Here is a 13,619-nt window from a genome sequence, read left to right as displayed (position 1 = left end):
CTTTTAATGCCTCATTTCGAAACAGTTCCAAGAAGTATCCTAATCTATCCGTTATTACATTTATGTGGGCTAAATCTCCCCTGGCTTTTCACCAGAAATTACCCATGCATAACGGAGATGAGCTCAAAACAAGAATAAACTGTTAGGCTACTGTGTAGACACAAATCACTTTATTTGAATAAAACGAGTGACATGTAACACAAAGGAAATATATTGAGAGGAAACATTGGAATTATTTCCAAATTACTAAATGGTTGGTTATTTTATCTGGTGTCATTTATTGGTCGTAATCGTGTTGCTGAAATGCGTGAGGCTTAATATTGAAAGTAATAGAATCTCAATATCACAAAATAACGTTAATACACATTGCATTAAAAGCTGTATTTCAGAAACATGATTGTATATCGCCAAGATAACAGACCATATTTGAAAAAGATGCAGTGTCCTACTCATTCATCCAAAAGATTGATAACAGATAATTACATTATATTAAGATCTTAACTATTTGTTAGGACATTTAAGAGTTATTGCATTTCAACATAAATTCATTCAAAGAGCAACAGCAATTCAATTGGATTAATTCACAAAAGATGCAATTAGATTTTCAAATTTAAAGATGATTATATTGTTACATTTGCTTAAAGCAGATTGAACGTTTTTAGAAAAATGTAGAATTGTACCTAATTATAAAATAAAGGTTTATACTAAATTAATTGACACTGCATCCTCGTAGACAAAAGCGGGAAACAACATGAAAAGCTATCACAAACGTTCTAGTGAAAAATAGTTTTTTTGTTCTTTTTAGAAAAAACCAAAGGCTAACTACCTACCATCTCTCCTTCAAGACACAATTGAAAAAGTCTTTATAAATCAGACGAGCATACCCGCCATATAAAATCACAAACCCTGATTTTGCTTTTACAGCAAGTAAAGAGACAGAGGGTCCCACATTGATTTCTGAAATCCTATACCATCTAATCCAGTGAAGAGAAACAACTAGGAAAGAGCTAGAGACAAGTGAATTTGCTGAGAGAGAGCATGGAATGTGAGGCTGCTATGGAATCAGTGCACAGTAGCTATACAGCATCATATAGACAGACAGAACTCGTTAATTTTAGTAGCCATGAATGTCTTTGCCATGCAAAAAAATCTTCAGTCAAGAATTACCAACTTACATACTTCTAGAACTTTGGGCATGAATTGCATAACCTGAGCTATAAAACTGATTGTATCATATTGCAATTAGCATTTAAGGGGACAACACTTTCAACAAAATCTTAAGTCTTCCCTAAAGGCTGTTTTTGCATTCATATTTATATTAGTTTGCTTTCAATTATTGGAATAATAATTTGGGAAAATATACAAATAGTGCAAAGCTCCCACAAATAAACAAAGATTGTCTTTTGATAAAAAGCTAATGAGTATATTGAACCAGTAGCTAAGTTATTGACATCAAGACCAGTGTAAGGCCTTAGTTGAATCACATTAGTCTAACCAGTATATAAAAAACACCAATGGTGGAAATCAAACCCATCTCCATTCAACAGGAAACCCATTCAGAAATTGATTGTCAGCTGAGACATTACAGCATCACAGTGCAGGCTTGCTTGGTTAGTGCCGATTGCCGAAACAGTGGAAGTATAAAGTAGTTGTTTGACTCGTAAAAAAAAAAAAAAAAAACACGTCATCAAAACATGCAATTGAACCCCTTTGTTGCCCCCCACCCTGACCCTCCCAAAGAAAAAGAAAAATGAATTATTCAATTTCAAAACATTGAAAAACTAACATTTCCCTGTCATTTTTTCTTCAAATCTACTTGCAGAAAGTCTTCGTCATCTTATCTTCATCATCAGGCGTCGGTGTCCGGTTGCTTGAGCCGCTGACTGCGGGCCTTGTACACTTCGATCAGTAGGTCTTTAACATACTGGATCTCCCTCTCCACTGACTCTGCTTTGTCCCGAAGTTCCCGGTTATGCCCCTCCAGACCGTGCAGCTGCTCCTCAAGGCAGTCCAGCTCTGCCCTTTTACGTTGGCGATACCTGGTAGGGTGGTGTCAAACGGGAGAAAATGGGATTAATCTGAGTGAAATCACAGTAAAAGTCCAAAAGTGGCAATGTTCTATTTAGTTCTGTTATCAACAAATCAGACAACAAAATTTGGATAACCACAAACCTGTCAATTTAGAGTTGAGAGAAGCACACACAACTCAGACTTTCGCTAAAATCATTTATTGATGTCAATGGGAGACTTGTGTAGAAATTGTGCGCAGAGCTCAAATTTGAACACCACCTTAAGTTTTCAGTGCTTGGTTGAATCATCATACCTATGAGCGGCAGTCTTGTTTTGGTCTCTCTTCTTCTGCTTGCGCTCTGGTGGGTGGTGGACCTCCCCTGGCATTGTTTCGTCCAGCTCAGGCTTCGCGAGGGGACAGGAGTCCTCCTTCAACCCCAACATCACCTGCCTGTCAAGAGCCTCCCTATCCATTGCCAGACACTCAGAGCCCTGCTGGTCCTCTAGGAACCCACCACAGTGGAAGTCATGATGTTGACGGCCCATCTCCAAACCCTCTGCCTTGACCTGCTCGCTGACCGTCCCTTGGAAGCCGTGGTGGTAGGAGGCCTCTGATTGGGACGCTGCCTGAAGATAACAACCCTCACTAGTCTCTGTCTTCCAAGGAATAGTGGACATCTTGGAAGACAACTCACCGACTACGCCAACTTTGACATTACTACTCAACAATTCTATCTCACTGCTACTAGCACATCCTCCACCACCAGAACTGACATTCACTTCTCTCATGCCATACATCAACAGCTCCTCTTTCTTGTGTGGGATATCCAGCGGCCCGCCAAAGCCACCATACCCACTGCCAACAGCTATGACCTCTTCCGCGAACTGACAATTTTTCTCTTCCTTGGGTAAAAAAGGGCATCTTCGAATCTCAACTCCGCTGCCTAGACAGTAACCTTTCCCGACTACCCGCTCGTCCTCTACACAGCTGTAACTGCCACTTAGAGTCACAGATGGGTTACTTCCTTTGGAACTCCATATGCTATTCTCGTAGACCTCGCCCACCCTCACCGCATCTGAAACTCTTTTGCGACTACACCCATTGGGGCGATTGCTACAACTGTAAGGGGTGTGTCTAGGCAATTTTGATCGCCCAATTGGCCCACCTCCGCAAAAGCTCAGCAGGTCTAGTTCCCCAGTTGCCAGGGTAACAAGTAGAGGGCTGTGTTCCGATTGGTTGGAGGTGGAGTATGATGACGCATGAAAGGGCAACTGGTAGTATGACTGGTGGGGACCCACTGCCGCTGGACCCTTGTCGCATTTTCCCAGTTTTGGTCCTTTCTCCGGCAGCGGTTCAGACAGGAAGTAGTCCTCCAGTTGAGCGAGTTCCTCTTGCAGCAGAGAAGTCATGACCTCCAAGTCAGAGGGCACCTGGATGTCATGCTGGAGGGGTGAGGGAGGAAGGGAGGAATTGGGGGAGGGAGAGGGGTGAGGGTTTGGGAGGTACGAGGAGAAATCCACTTCTTCCGTCATCCAGTCCGTGAGACCATCACCTATTGAGAGAAGAAAAATACAAAATGTCATAAATGCAACAAACATCATTGTTAATTGATTGTAATTAATTAAAACTACATAGCAATGGTAATGAAATCTTAAACGTCGATAATGGAAAAACAAATAATGTGTTTGTATTTTAAAGCTTGGACATTAAAATGAGTGAAAACAACTTCAATCGTATAATGTAGCTACATTTCAACAGGAAAAAACTTCAGACGTTAACTACTTTATTACTCACTGTTCGAAGGAGAACGAATGTGCTGCAGTGCGGTGCCCACCTGAAATGTGGAAAAATAAAAAAGCGTACTCTGCAACTCACCAATTAAGTGCTGGCTCTCCTCTGGCACCTCCCCCCTGCACTCCTGTGATTGGCTGAGGTTAGCCTGTGGGTGAGAGAGAGCGAGGGGGTCTGCCGGGCAGACGCGAAGAGTCTTCCAGAGAGGAGCTGCTGACATTGCCATCATTTTGTCTATTGGTCTTTTGATTCAATCCGATTAGTCCGATCGTACAATATGAGTTGGTGGGGTCTGAGAGTTGAGCCACAGTGAGCAGGGCTGGGTGAGCATAATGACACCTATAGGAGATAAAGAATGAGTAGGGAGGTGTTTAAAGCGAGTCATTAAAAACTATAAACTGACACTTTGGGTTGCTGATCATCATCACAAAAACAGTGGCTGAAACATTTCTTAAAACAGTATGGGTCACTCATCATACAAAAAGAATAGATGTCCCACTTAACAAAGGAACAAGAAGAAAACATATTGGGATGAACCCATTCAGTCTCTAGGTGGCTAGGTAGGTAATGACCTCAACAGGTTTGCAAGCCCAACACTTACAACATTACATAAAAAAATTGTGCTTTTGACTAGCAGGCAATCGCAATAAATAGAAATATAACCTAATGTTACACTATTACCATGTTATCATATTGTTATTAGTGCAAGTAACACATGTCCTCAAGGTCCCACTCCCAACTGAGGTTATTGGGTTTTTGAACGTACCTATCTGACCTTACAAAATCTTAAAGGTTCAGATCATAAAGGTGAGATAACCGCCCAAGCCAAACCCACAATACAGACAGCAACATTCACACATTATGTTCACTTACATACAGTAAAAAAAAAGAATACCTGTATAATCGTCAGAAATAAAAATCTCTCAAAAGTCAGAATAACTTCACAGGAACTGAGAATCCGTGGGTGTGCTGTCATACTGACCACACCACAAATGTTATGTTGATGCACTTGATGCATTCAAAGCACGTGGGCTGAAGCAAATGACATAATGCACACCTGTTTATGTTCTAGGATAACCCAGACTCATCTGGAGCACCGTTACTTCCTCAATATGGTTAACTAATTGGCCTACTCTAAACAATCAGTTTTCACATGCACCATTTTAGGACTTCATTAATAATAGAGAAACACCTTAGCCTAATGGTTGTCTAACTATAACAACAGCTTAATTAATGGATACTCAGACAAAGTGAATACATTTTTTTTAAAGAAACCTATTCCCACATGACAACACCTTTTGCCAAGGCAGACTCAAATATACTGAGCCAATAACGTTTACAGTATTGGCCATACTGTACATTTATCACAAAAATAGTGTGTTCAAAATTTTTACCAGCAATAACATAGCATACTGTTATTATTTGCCTTTTGCCTGTAGGGGGTTGGCTTGAAGGAATCTTCCGTTGCCGCCTATTTCTATTGTAGTGGTGTGATTACTGTTGTTATTGACAAAGTTTTCAGCAGTCATCACAACAGTGTAGCTATTATAAGCACTAAAACCGTTCGGTTAAACATACCACCCGTAGATTACTTTATTGAGTTAAATGTATCTCAAACAGATACAATGTCATATGCACAACAGTTCAGGTGAGTGGGCTGGCAACAAAGTTTCGAACGCTTCAGAAAGGATACAATGTAACAAGTTGCACTTACTCCATTCTTGCTGAAAATTCTTGTGAGTTTGGGGTGCGTTGCAAGAGCAAAGCACGGCTTCTTTCGGGGGTCCGAGTTCTTCTCTGATTTAACAAGCCATGGCTCCCTTGGAAAATCCGGGACAGAAGTGAAGTCTTGTTGTTGCTTCTTTGTTGTGATGAACTTGATGACTGAGAGACGATTTATTGAGTGAGAGCATCAGTTCATTCACACCTAGCAACCGGCTGCGTCACGATGGGCAGGCAAACCATGCTGTGGATTCCTCCGCCCTCTCTCTCCAACCTCTTGTTTTCGAAACATCCACGCACGTTCCAGTTTTTAGACTTGAAGAATATCTATTCAATATATTTGCTATTGGTGGAGATGTCTTTACAATTATATTGAAAATCGATGTTTAGGTGGGAGGAGGAGGAGGTAGGCTACAGCTGGTTCCCTATCAGAGCAGGTGCACAGGAAATGTAAACATGCCTGATGCCAAAAATGTGACTTATTCTTGATGCCACGAGGCGTAAACACACGTATGCGCCTCATTGTTTACATCGGGACTATTTAATTTTATGCTGCGAGGAAGGACACCATATGCTATACAGGGGATGCTTGGTTGCTATTGCAACTCAGTTGCATCAGCGCTTCAGGCAGAGCGCAGATTCGCTGGATGCACCGAACCTGTCGCTCCGCTATTGGCTGTGGAAGGAGAGATATGTTGCCCGATTGGCTACCCGGTGCTATGGATTCATCCCGGTGGTTTTTCAGTTTACCGCTCTGTGTGCACATGCTCCAGGTAAACAACATCCCGAGTGTAAACGGAGGAAGAAGGAACGTTTCCAAAGAGGCGGCTGCGGCACATCATCTATGTTTTGAAAAGGGTTAGCATGTTGTATTGGGATTCCACTATAAACTACGTTGTAGCCCAAGCATTACTCATTTAAAGTGGATTATACCTGGTTTGTAACATTGTCATAAAGATGTGCTACAAAGAACGTGTGAGAAATGTAGGCTATGGGAAATTATTCATGCGGCCCAAAATCCCCAAATCCACGTTGAAAAAGATAACACGGTCACACCGATTAAACACCTATTAAACTTGTATTCAATTTCAATTGTCTTATCTAGGCTATAGACAACTGCTTGATGAGTAAATGAACAACAGACGAAGAAAAACAACCACTCCAATCACCCCATCCCTTGTTCGTGCGTAGCCTAATGTTGTATCATATGTAGACCAATTTACACTCTAGACCCACAGGGTGATGTGGAAAGTGTAGCTACCTACTGTGATTAAACGATAGCAAGTGGAAACGACTCATTTAATCGCATCTTCAGCACATTTTATTTAGCCTGTAGGGGGTTGGCTTGAAGGAATCTTCCGCTTCGCACCCCCTACTCCCCTCTGCCTGTTGCTGCCTTGGCACACCTGACACGCGCGCTCCTGTAACTGATAGGTTGTGATGTAAACAAACCGCACTGGATAAGTGTTAGGCTAAATTCTTTGTTTTGGTAGTATCCTAATTCACTTGAAAATGGCATGCATCTCATGGGGGGTTATGTTTAGGCATAGGTTTATGTCTGTACTTAGAAGCCTAAAGGCTTGCCCTGGGAGACACAGCTGGTCTAAACAAATTAATACACTGATACATTAAATCCAGCTAATGACGATTATGAAAAGAATAATGCCTTGTTTTTCGCCCCTTTCAGCAAATCCAAAAGCTGATTTGAAGGAGCGGTGTCTTCCTGTTGCTATAGTAATAGCGAACACTGCCCCCTATTTTAGACGTGTTTTCTGGTTGCTGTTGCCATGGGATTTGCAGTGCTTGCTCTCTTTCCTTTCCTCTCTCCTCTTGTCTCGAGCTCGAACCATGTTTCCCCCTCTACCAGCTCACACCTGCTGAGTTGCATCTCCGAAAAAAAGTTTTCATGTTCGCAGTATTCTTTTGCCACATCCATAAGGACAAACTGCTTATGTCTGTGTACAATGTCTAAGGCTCTTGAGTCCTTGTGTTTTGGATGTCTAACTAAAAACATAAAATAACAACATATGGATAACGTGGACCTCACCTTATGTAATCTATTCAGGGAAATAGTTTTAAGCATCACCACATTATGGTTGGTCGCATAGCCTACCTATATTGTTGTCTAGAGGTAATGTTTTCAGGTGATCATTTATTAACTTGTCATCTATAAGCTTCCCGATAACCAGCAGCCCTACCCAGAGAGTTAGAGTAGCCTAACTCAAAATAGAGTATTTACTAAAGGTCAATGGGGTATAATCTGCATGGGAAACACCCTGTTTCATTGAGACAAGTAGACTAATTACAGCCAAAGGATGGAGACAACCTCTCTACACCTGCCGTCCCAAATAACACTAAACCTTCGAGTATCATAGCACGTCCTTTGAAGTTGTAACACTGTACTAACGCACATGACGGTTCACAGTTGAGTTGTAGAAGAGCGACCTGATGCAATCTAGATAAGCGCGATCGTAACGGAGACGAGAGTGAGATATAATAATGGTTGTTAAAGTGAGTATGTCTCACAGGAAAGCGCTGACTCCTCTCGCGGGCGGTGTTAATTGGTCCACGGAGAGCACTACTGTTTGCGCAGTGTGAGAGGTATCCAGTGTACCGTACCGCACATGGCCTTGTGCTGGATTTGTTCCCAAGTCTCCACTCCACTAAACCTAGATTTAATTCCCTCTGTCAATATGTTTTATCTCCAGTCTCCACAAGTGTATACAAGTGCAGCAAATATTGAAGCTTTAAAAAAAGAAACGCAAGGTAGGCCTACTTAAAGTAGCATAGTCTACAAGGGGGAAAAAACTGTGGATTTTCTTATTTGGCCTTCCATTTGAAAACACAACGACTACAGTTGGTTAAAGAATGTTGTTACAAATCGATAGGTCTACCAATCAATCTATTCTCAATGTATAGTTTCTGTCAATTAACTAAGCAACCGTATGCCTACATCACACGTCACCCATCCAAACAAGCTTCAGGTGAAATTAGAAAATTATAACCTAATTAATGTCCTCAACATTGCTCCCGTCGCTATTTGAAATAGTCAAAGCCAGATATAATGCCTTGTCTGCGAGTTATTTAGTTTATTTGTGAGTCTAAAGTGAACATACAGCACATGAAGTAAGCAAGTCAGAAAGCTAGGAGCACAGCATGCCAAGTGCATGTATGGCACATTAGTACGGGTTTCATCACCATTTCATCACACACCAACCAACTCTCTCTGAATTCATTGTTGTCTACAACTTTTACATCCCCCCATTGAACATACGATCAAAACATTTGAAACTGAAAAAATGACTGACTTGTGAAGGGTGTGCATGCATTTCAATAGAGATTTGTGATTTTAACATTAAGCTGTGTAGCTTGCATGTTTTTTTTTCCATGTCTGTATTAATGAAAATATTACTCACGATGAACCCAAACAAAATAGGTTTGAAATATATAATTAAAGCTAAAATCTTCAAATTTGTTTCCATCATATCATGCATGCTTGAGTAAAAATCACCGTAAAGTAAGCTGGACTGGTGTAACCTATATTAAAACCGTGGCACAGCCAGGGAGGTTGATCTGTTTAATATTCCACAAGGAGACCGTGGTAAATGAGAACTGTTTGATTTTGAGGACGAACATTTGTTTTTGTCCTCCTTTGGGATGGCAGGGTGTTAGTTATACGAGAGCGCTTCTTGCATCCCAAATAAAAGGCGCGGCCATAGCGCGACAAGCATGAACCCGAAACCACAGTGGAGCCGGGCTCAATAAGGTGCAAAACTTCCAAACCTCGAGATCAGTTGTTCTTTCATCCTCACAACGTATATAATTGGCAAAGAAGGAATATAATGGCCATGAATTAATTATGTATCAAGTACACTAATGACAAACAATTTCACAAGAGGTAGGGGCCCTATGGGCCACAGGTCTATGGCATCTTATTTAACCTTCTGTCAGCTTGAGGCATGACTGAAATCTATTCAGTGAAGCAATGTTTCACATTCAAGTGCAATCTTGTCCCAGGTGTCCCCTCTGTCATCAACTGCGCTCGTGATTCGTCAGGTTGATATTCACATTCTGAGACCGCGAGAGCCCTTGGACCCGCTCGTCTCTCACCTTTGAGCTCGGGCATATAGGGTATAGGCCTATACATCTCATTCAAAGGTAGGGAAATTACTCAAAGTAGAATAATTAGAAAATTGTCATTTGTCTTTTTTGTACATGATCTAGGCCTACATTTGGCACCCCCCTCCCCCATTTTAAAAAGTCATATAAATAATAATACATCAATTGTGTTGTAACTCAGGTCTAAAAATGTAGCCTAACAGTAGCCTATAATTGTCGACATATAGGCTATGCCTCCATGATACATTTTCTGTTTCTTTGGTTCAGTCATAGGATTTAAATAATTAATGTTCAAATGTAAAGCATGCAAGTTAAAATAGTGTAAATACAATCGACATGACACAGATAAATACAAATAAATATTACATACATTCCAGTAAACTTTGTGGTAGTCCTGAAAAGTGGTGGTAAATGTGGTGGTAGAAAGACAATGATTAAGTGTTGTGGAAAACTCACTTGGCAACAGTCTTGACTTTCAGTTAGTAATCTTATATGAAACTAGGCTACAGTAGATTGTAAAACAGATAAATTGAATGATATTGGACATATGTTGCCCTCCTCTGGCCAAGGTGGGATTTGCACTTTAGGTTGCCATATGCCAGTGTTTCCCAACTCCAGTCCTCTAGTACCTCCAACAGCACACATTTTTGTTTTAGCTCCTTGACAAAAACAACTGATTCAACTTGTCAAGGGCTTGAAGAGTAGTTGACAAGTAGAATCAAATGTGCTTGTCCATGGCCACAACAAAAATATACAATGTTGGGGGTACTCGAGGATCAGAGTTGGGTAACACTGCCCTATGCTATGAGAAATATTCACCCAGCATGGACATAGTAACTTTTGAATTTTTCAGTTTTTTTTTCAGCACACCTATGTATTTTTGTTATGCAGTACTATATTGTTCGAATGCCAAATCCTTAATTTCACCATATTGTCAGGATGTTTTTTAGCCCGCCTTAACATTTTCCATGAATATTGATTGACACCATGCCATCCTATAAGATGCAGCTTTGCTTACTCAGAACCAGACCCTCCTATTAATGCGTCTCTACAGCTCAAGGAGGGACCATGTCAACGCGTGCGTGTGAAACTGGAGAGAGATCACTCACTCACTGCTCATCTATATTTCACCCACACTGAATCTGGGTGTCACTCAACACCTGCTCGCCTTGGTAATGAGCGTAGACGGGCCTTTTAAAGAACCTGTTTATTATTCAATATGGCATCCTCACAGGTCTCTGAAGCCTCACAGGTATTACTTCATGTTGGCATGTGGAATTCTCAATGTCAAACAAAGACCCACTATAGGTTCTCAAACAGCTCTTATTGTTATTCACAGAGACATGTAAAAGAGACAGAACCTGTTATGGTTGATAAGCGTTTTCAGGTAAGGTTAATATGGCTGTTGGAGTGTAGGTTTATAGCGTCACCTGTGCTGAACCGAGGGGACTGTATGTGTGCCATGTACCTGTCGGACTCTATCACCATCAGAGGAAAGAGCATTAGGGTGTTTTTCAGTTGCACCTCTGCTCCATTTCTTGATCGCGACAAGTTGACTGGGTTCTTCAGCAGCGCTAAATTCCATCTAATCTACCTCTTAAAATAAAGTATTTGCCTGTTAACCTGCACTAAGTGTGTGCCTTTGATGACCTGTTTCAGCCTTACTAGTCTTTGGGGATCTGTGTTCATACATTAATCGAATGTCACACGCTAGTGTGACACAATAGAATGTCACACGCTAGTGTTCGTCTGTCAACAACACCTCCCCCTTTAACTCTCTCAAATTCAAGCCAGATTTTCCCAAAACTCCCTCTCCTGAAATAATCTACATGAACACAAAGGGGTGTTCAACCTGGTACTAGATGGGTGTACCTAATAAACTGTATGTGTGTACATTGTACAATCAAATGGTGAGAGAGTGACTCATATCATACTTATTTGTACATATCCACTGTATAAATAAAGTTCGGCAAAGTTGGTTCCTGTTTCAGTCACGTCTTTGGTCACGTTCGTGTGGGTCAAACAAAACACCCTAATGATTGCTTGACAATAGAGCCTCTCATAATACAGTGACCTTTGATCACGTTTTTTGCAACGTTCATGCAGTCGAACATGTAGATACAAAACTGATTTTTTAAATCCCCATAATGCAGCACCCTTTGAAAGGCGCCACCGACTTGACAGAAGTGATCCGCTCGAATGCGCCCACTGACATGACTTGTGCATGCGTGTTTCTACCGTGTTTGATAGGATCAAAACCTCAATGTATCAGAGGTAACTTGTGACTGACTGACAGACAAATAATGAGTCGTTATTTATGATGCAAGGTGACTTGTAGATCAGTCAGTCGGCAGTCGCCTGCAGTCGTTTTAATGCTCTCAAGTAAGGCCAATATGTCCCATTACTTTTCATTGCACTCAAATAATAAATGTGCATGCATGGGATAGGAAGGAGGACTGCCGACTATGGACGTCACACGTCATCTGCTTCCTTTTGGTGATCAGTATGGCGAACATATTGTATGTGAAACATCTCCATTTGTGTGAATGCATCTGAAGACTGGGGTGTAATTCCTTAGTGAAGACCATAGCCACCATAGGTTTTAACCAGGGCAAGGTGACCGGAAACATGACCAAATACAAACAGTGTAGCTATTCCCTCCGCAAGGCAATCAAACAAGCTAAGCGTCAGTATAGAGACAAAGTAGAGTCGCAAATCAACGGCTTAGACATAAGAGGTATGTGGCAGGGTCTATAGTCAATCACGGATTACAAAAAGAAAACCAGCCCCGTCGTGGACCAGGATGTCTTGCTCCCAGACAGAGTAAACAATTTCTTTGCTCGCTTTGAGGACAAAGTCCCTGGGTCTTGACCCCGCCCTGTGCAACTGGGTACTGGACTTCCTGACAGACCGCCCCCAGGGTAGGTAACAACATCTCCACCCCGCTGATCCTCAACACTGGGGCCCCACAAGGGAGTGTTCTGAGCACTCTCCTGTACTCCCTGTTCACCCACGACTGCATGGCCATGCACGCCTCCAACTCAATCATCAAGTTTGCAGACGACAGTGGTAGGCTTGATTACCAACAACGACGAGATGGCCTACAGGGAGGAGGTGAGGGCAGGAAAATAACCTCACACTCAACGTCAACAAAACAAAGGAGATGATCGTGGACTTCAGGAAACAGCAGAGGGAGCACCCCCCTATCCACATCGACGGGACAGTAGTGAGGATGGTAGTAAGTTAAGTTCCTCAGCGTACACATCACGGACAAACTGAATTGGTCCACCCACACAGACAGCGTGGTGATTAAGGCGCAGCAGCGCCTCTTCAAACTCAGGAGGCTGAGAAAATTCGGCTTGTCACCAAAAGCACTCACACACTTTTACAGATGCACAATCGAGAGCATCCTGTTGGGCTGTATCGCCGCCTGGTACGGCAACTGCTCAGTCCACAACCGTAAAGCTCTCCAGAGGGTAGTGAGGTCTGCACAACGCCTCACTCCCGGGGGCAAACTACCTGCTGTAACGGGGTTCTTCGTTTGTGGAAAGAGAGTCGGACCGAAATACAGCGTAGTGGTTACTCATGTCTTTAATGAAAGGAAAAAAGCGATACATGAAATAACTATACAAATACGAAAACAACAAACGGAACGTGAAACCTATTACAGCCTATCTGGTGAAACTACACAGAGACAGGAACAATCACCCACAAAATACACAGCGAAACCAGGCTACCTAAATACGGTTCCCAATCAGAGACAACGAGAATCACCTGACTCTGATGGAGAACCGCCTCAGGCAGCCAAGCCCATACAACACCCCTACTCAACCGCAATCCCAATAATACAAAAACCCCAATACGAAATACAACAACATAAACCCATGTCACATCCTGGCCTGACCGAAAATATAACGAAAACACAAAATACAATGACCAAGGCGTGACACCTGCCCTCCAGGACACCTACACCACC

General features: G+C 42.0%; 1 protein-coding gene across 1 annotated transcript; it reads right to left on the bottom strand.

The window, feature by feature from the left end:
- Positions 1 to 148: 148 nt before the first annotated feature.
- atf5a (activating transcription factor 5a) lies at positions 149 to 6,031 on the bottom strand. The gene is made up of 4 exons (XM_046314351.1): positions 5,517 to 6,031; positions 3,887 to 4,141; positions 2,324 to 3,563; positions 149 to 2,039 (listed from the first exon to the last, which is right to left on the bottom strand). The coding sequence occupies exons 2-4, from the start codon at positions 4,029 to 4,031 to the stop codon at positions 1,850 to 1,852; spliced, it is 1,575 nt and encodes a 524-aa protein (XP_046170307.1). The 5' UTR covers positions 4,032 to 4,141; positions 5,517 to 6,031; the 3' UTR covers positions 149 to 1,849.
- Positions 6,032 to 13,619: the final 7,588 nt, after the last annotated feature.

Source organism: Oncorhynchus gorbuscha, linkage group LG02 (assembly GCF_021184085.1).
Source record: "Oncorhynchus gorbuscha isolate QuinsamMale2020 ecotype Even-year linkage group LG02, OgorEven_v1.0, whole genome shotgun sequence".
Classification (NCBI taxonomy): domain Eukaryota; kingdom Metazoa; phylum Chordata; class Actinopteri; order Salmoniformes; family Salmonidae; genus Oncorhynchus; species Oncorhynchus gorbuscha.
Note: the sequence above shows the minus strand (reverse complement) of the source record. Positions and strands in the feature narration are given on the sequence as shown.

Coding starts and splice junctions, on each gene's coding strand:
- atf5a (XM_046314351.1), bottom strand. CDS start 4,031: ATGATGGCAATGTCAGCAGCTCCTCTCTGGAAGACTCTTCGCGTCTGC. Junction 3,564..3,886: donor GGAGAGCCAGCACTTAATTG/GTGAGTTGCAGA, acceptor TTCTCTCAATAG/GTGATGGTCTCACGGACTGG. Junction 2,040..2,323: donor AACAAGACTGCCGCTCATAG/GTATGATGATTC, acceptor CCACCCTACCAG/GTATCGCCAACGTAAAAGGG.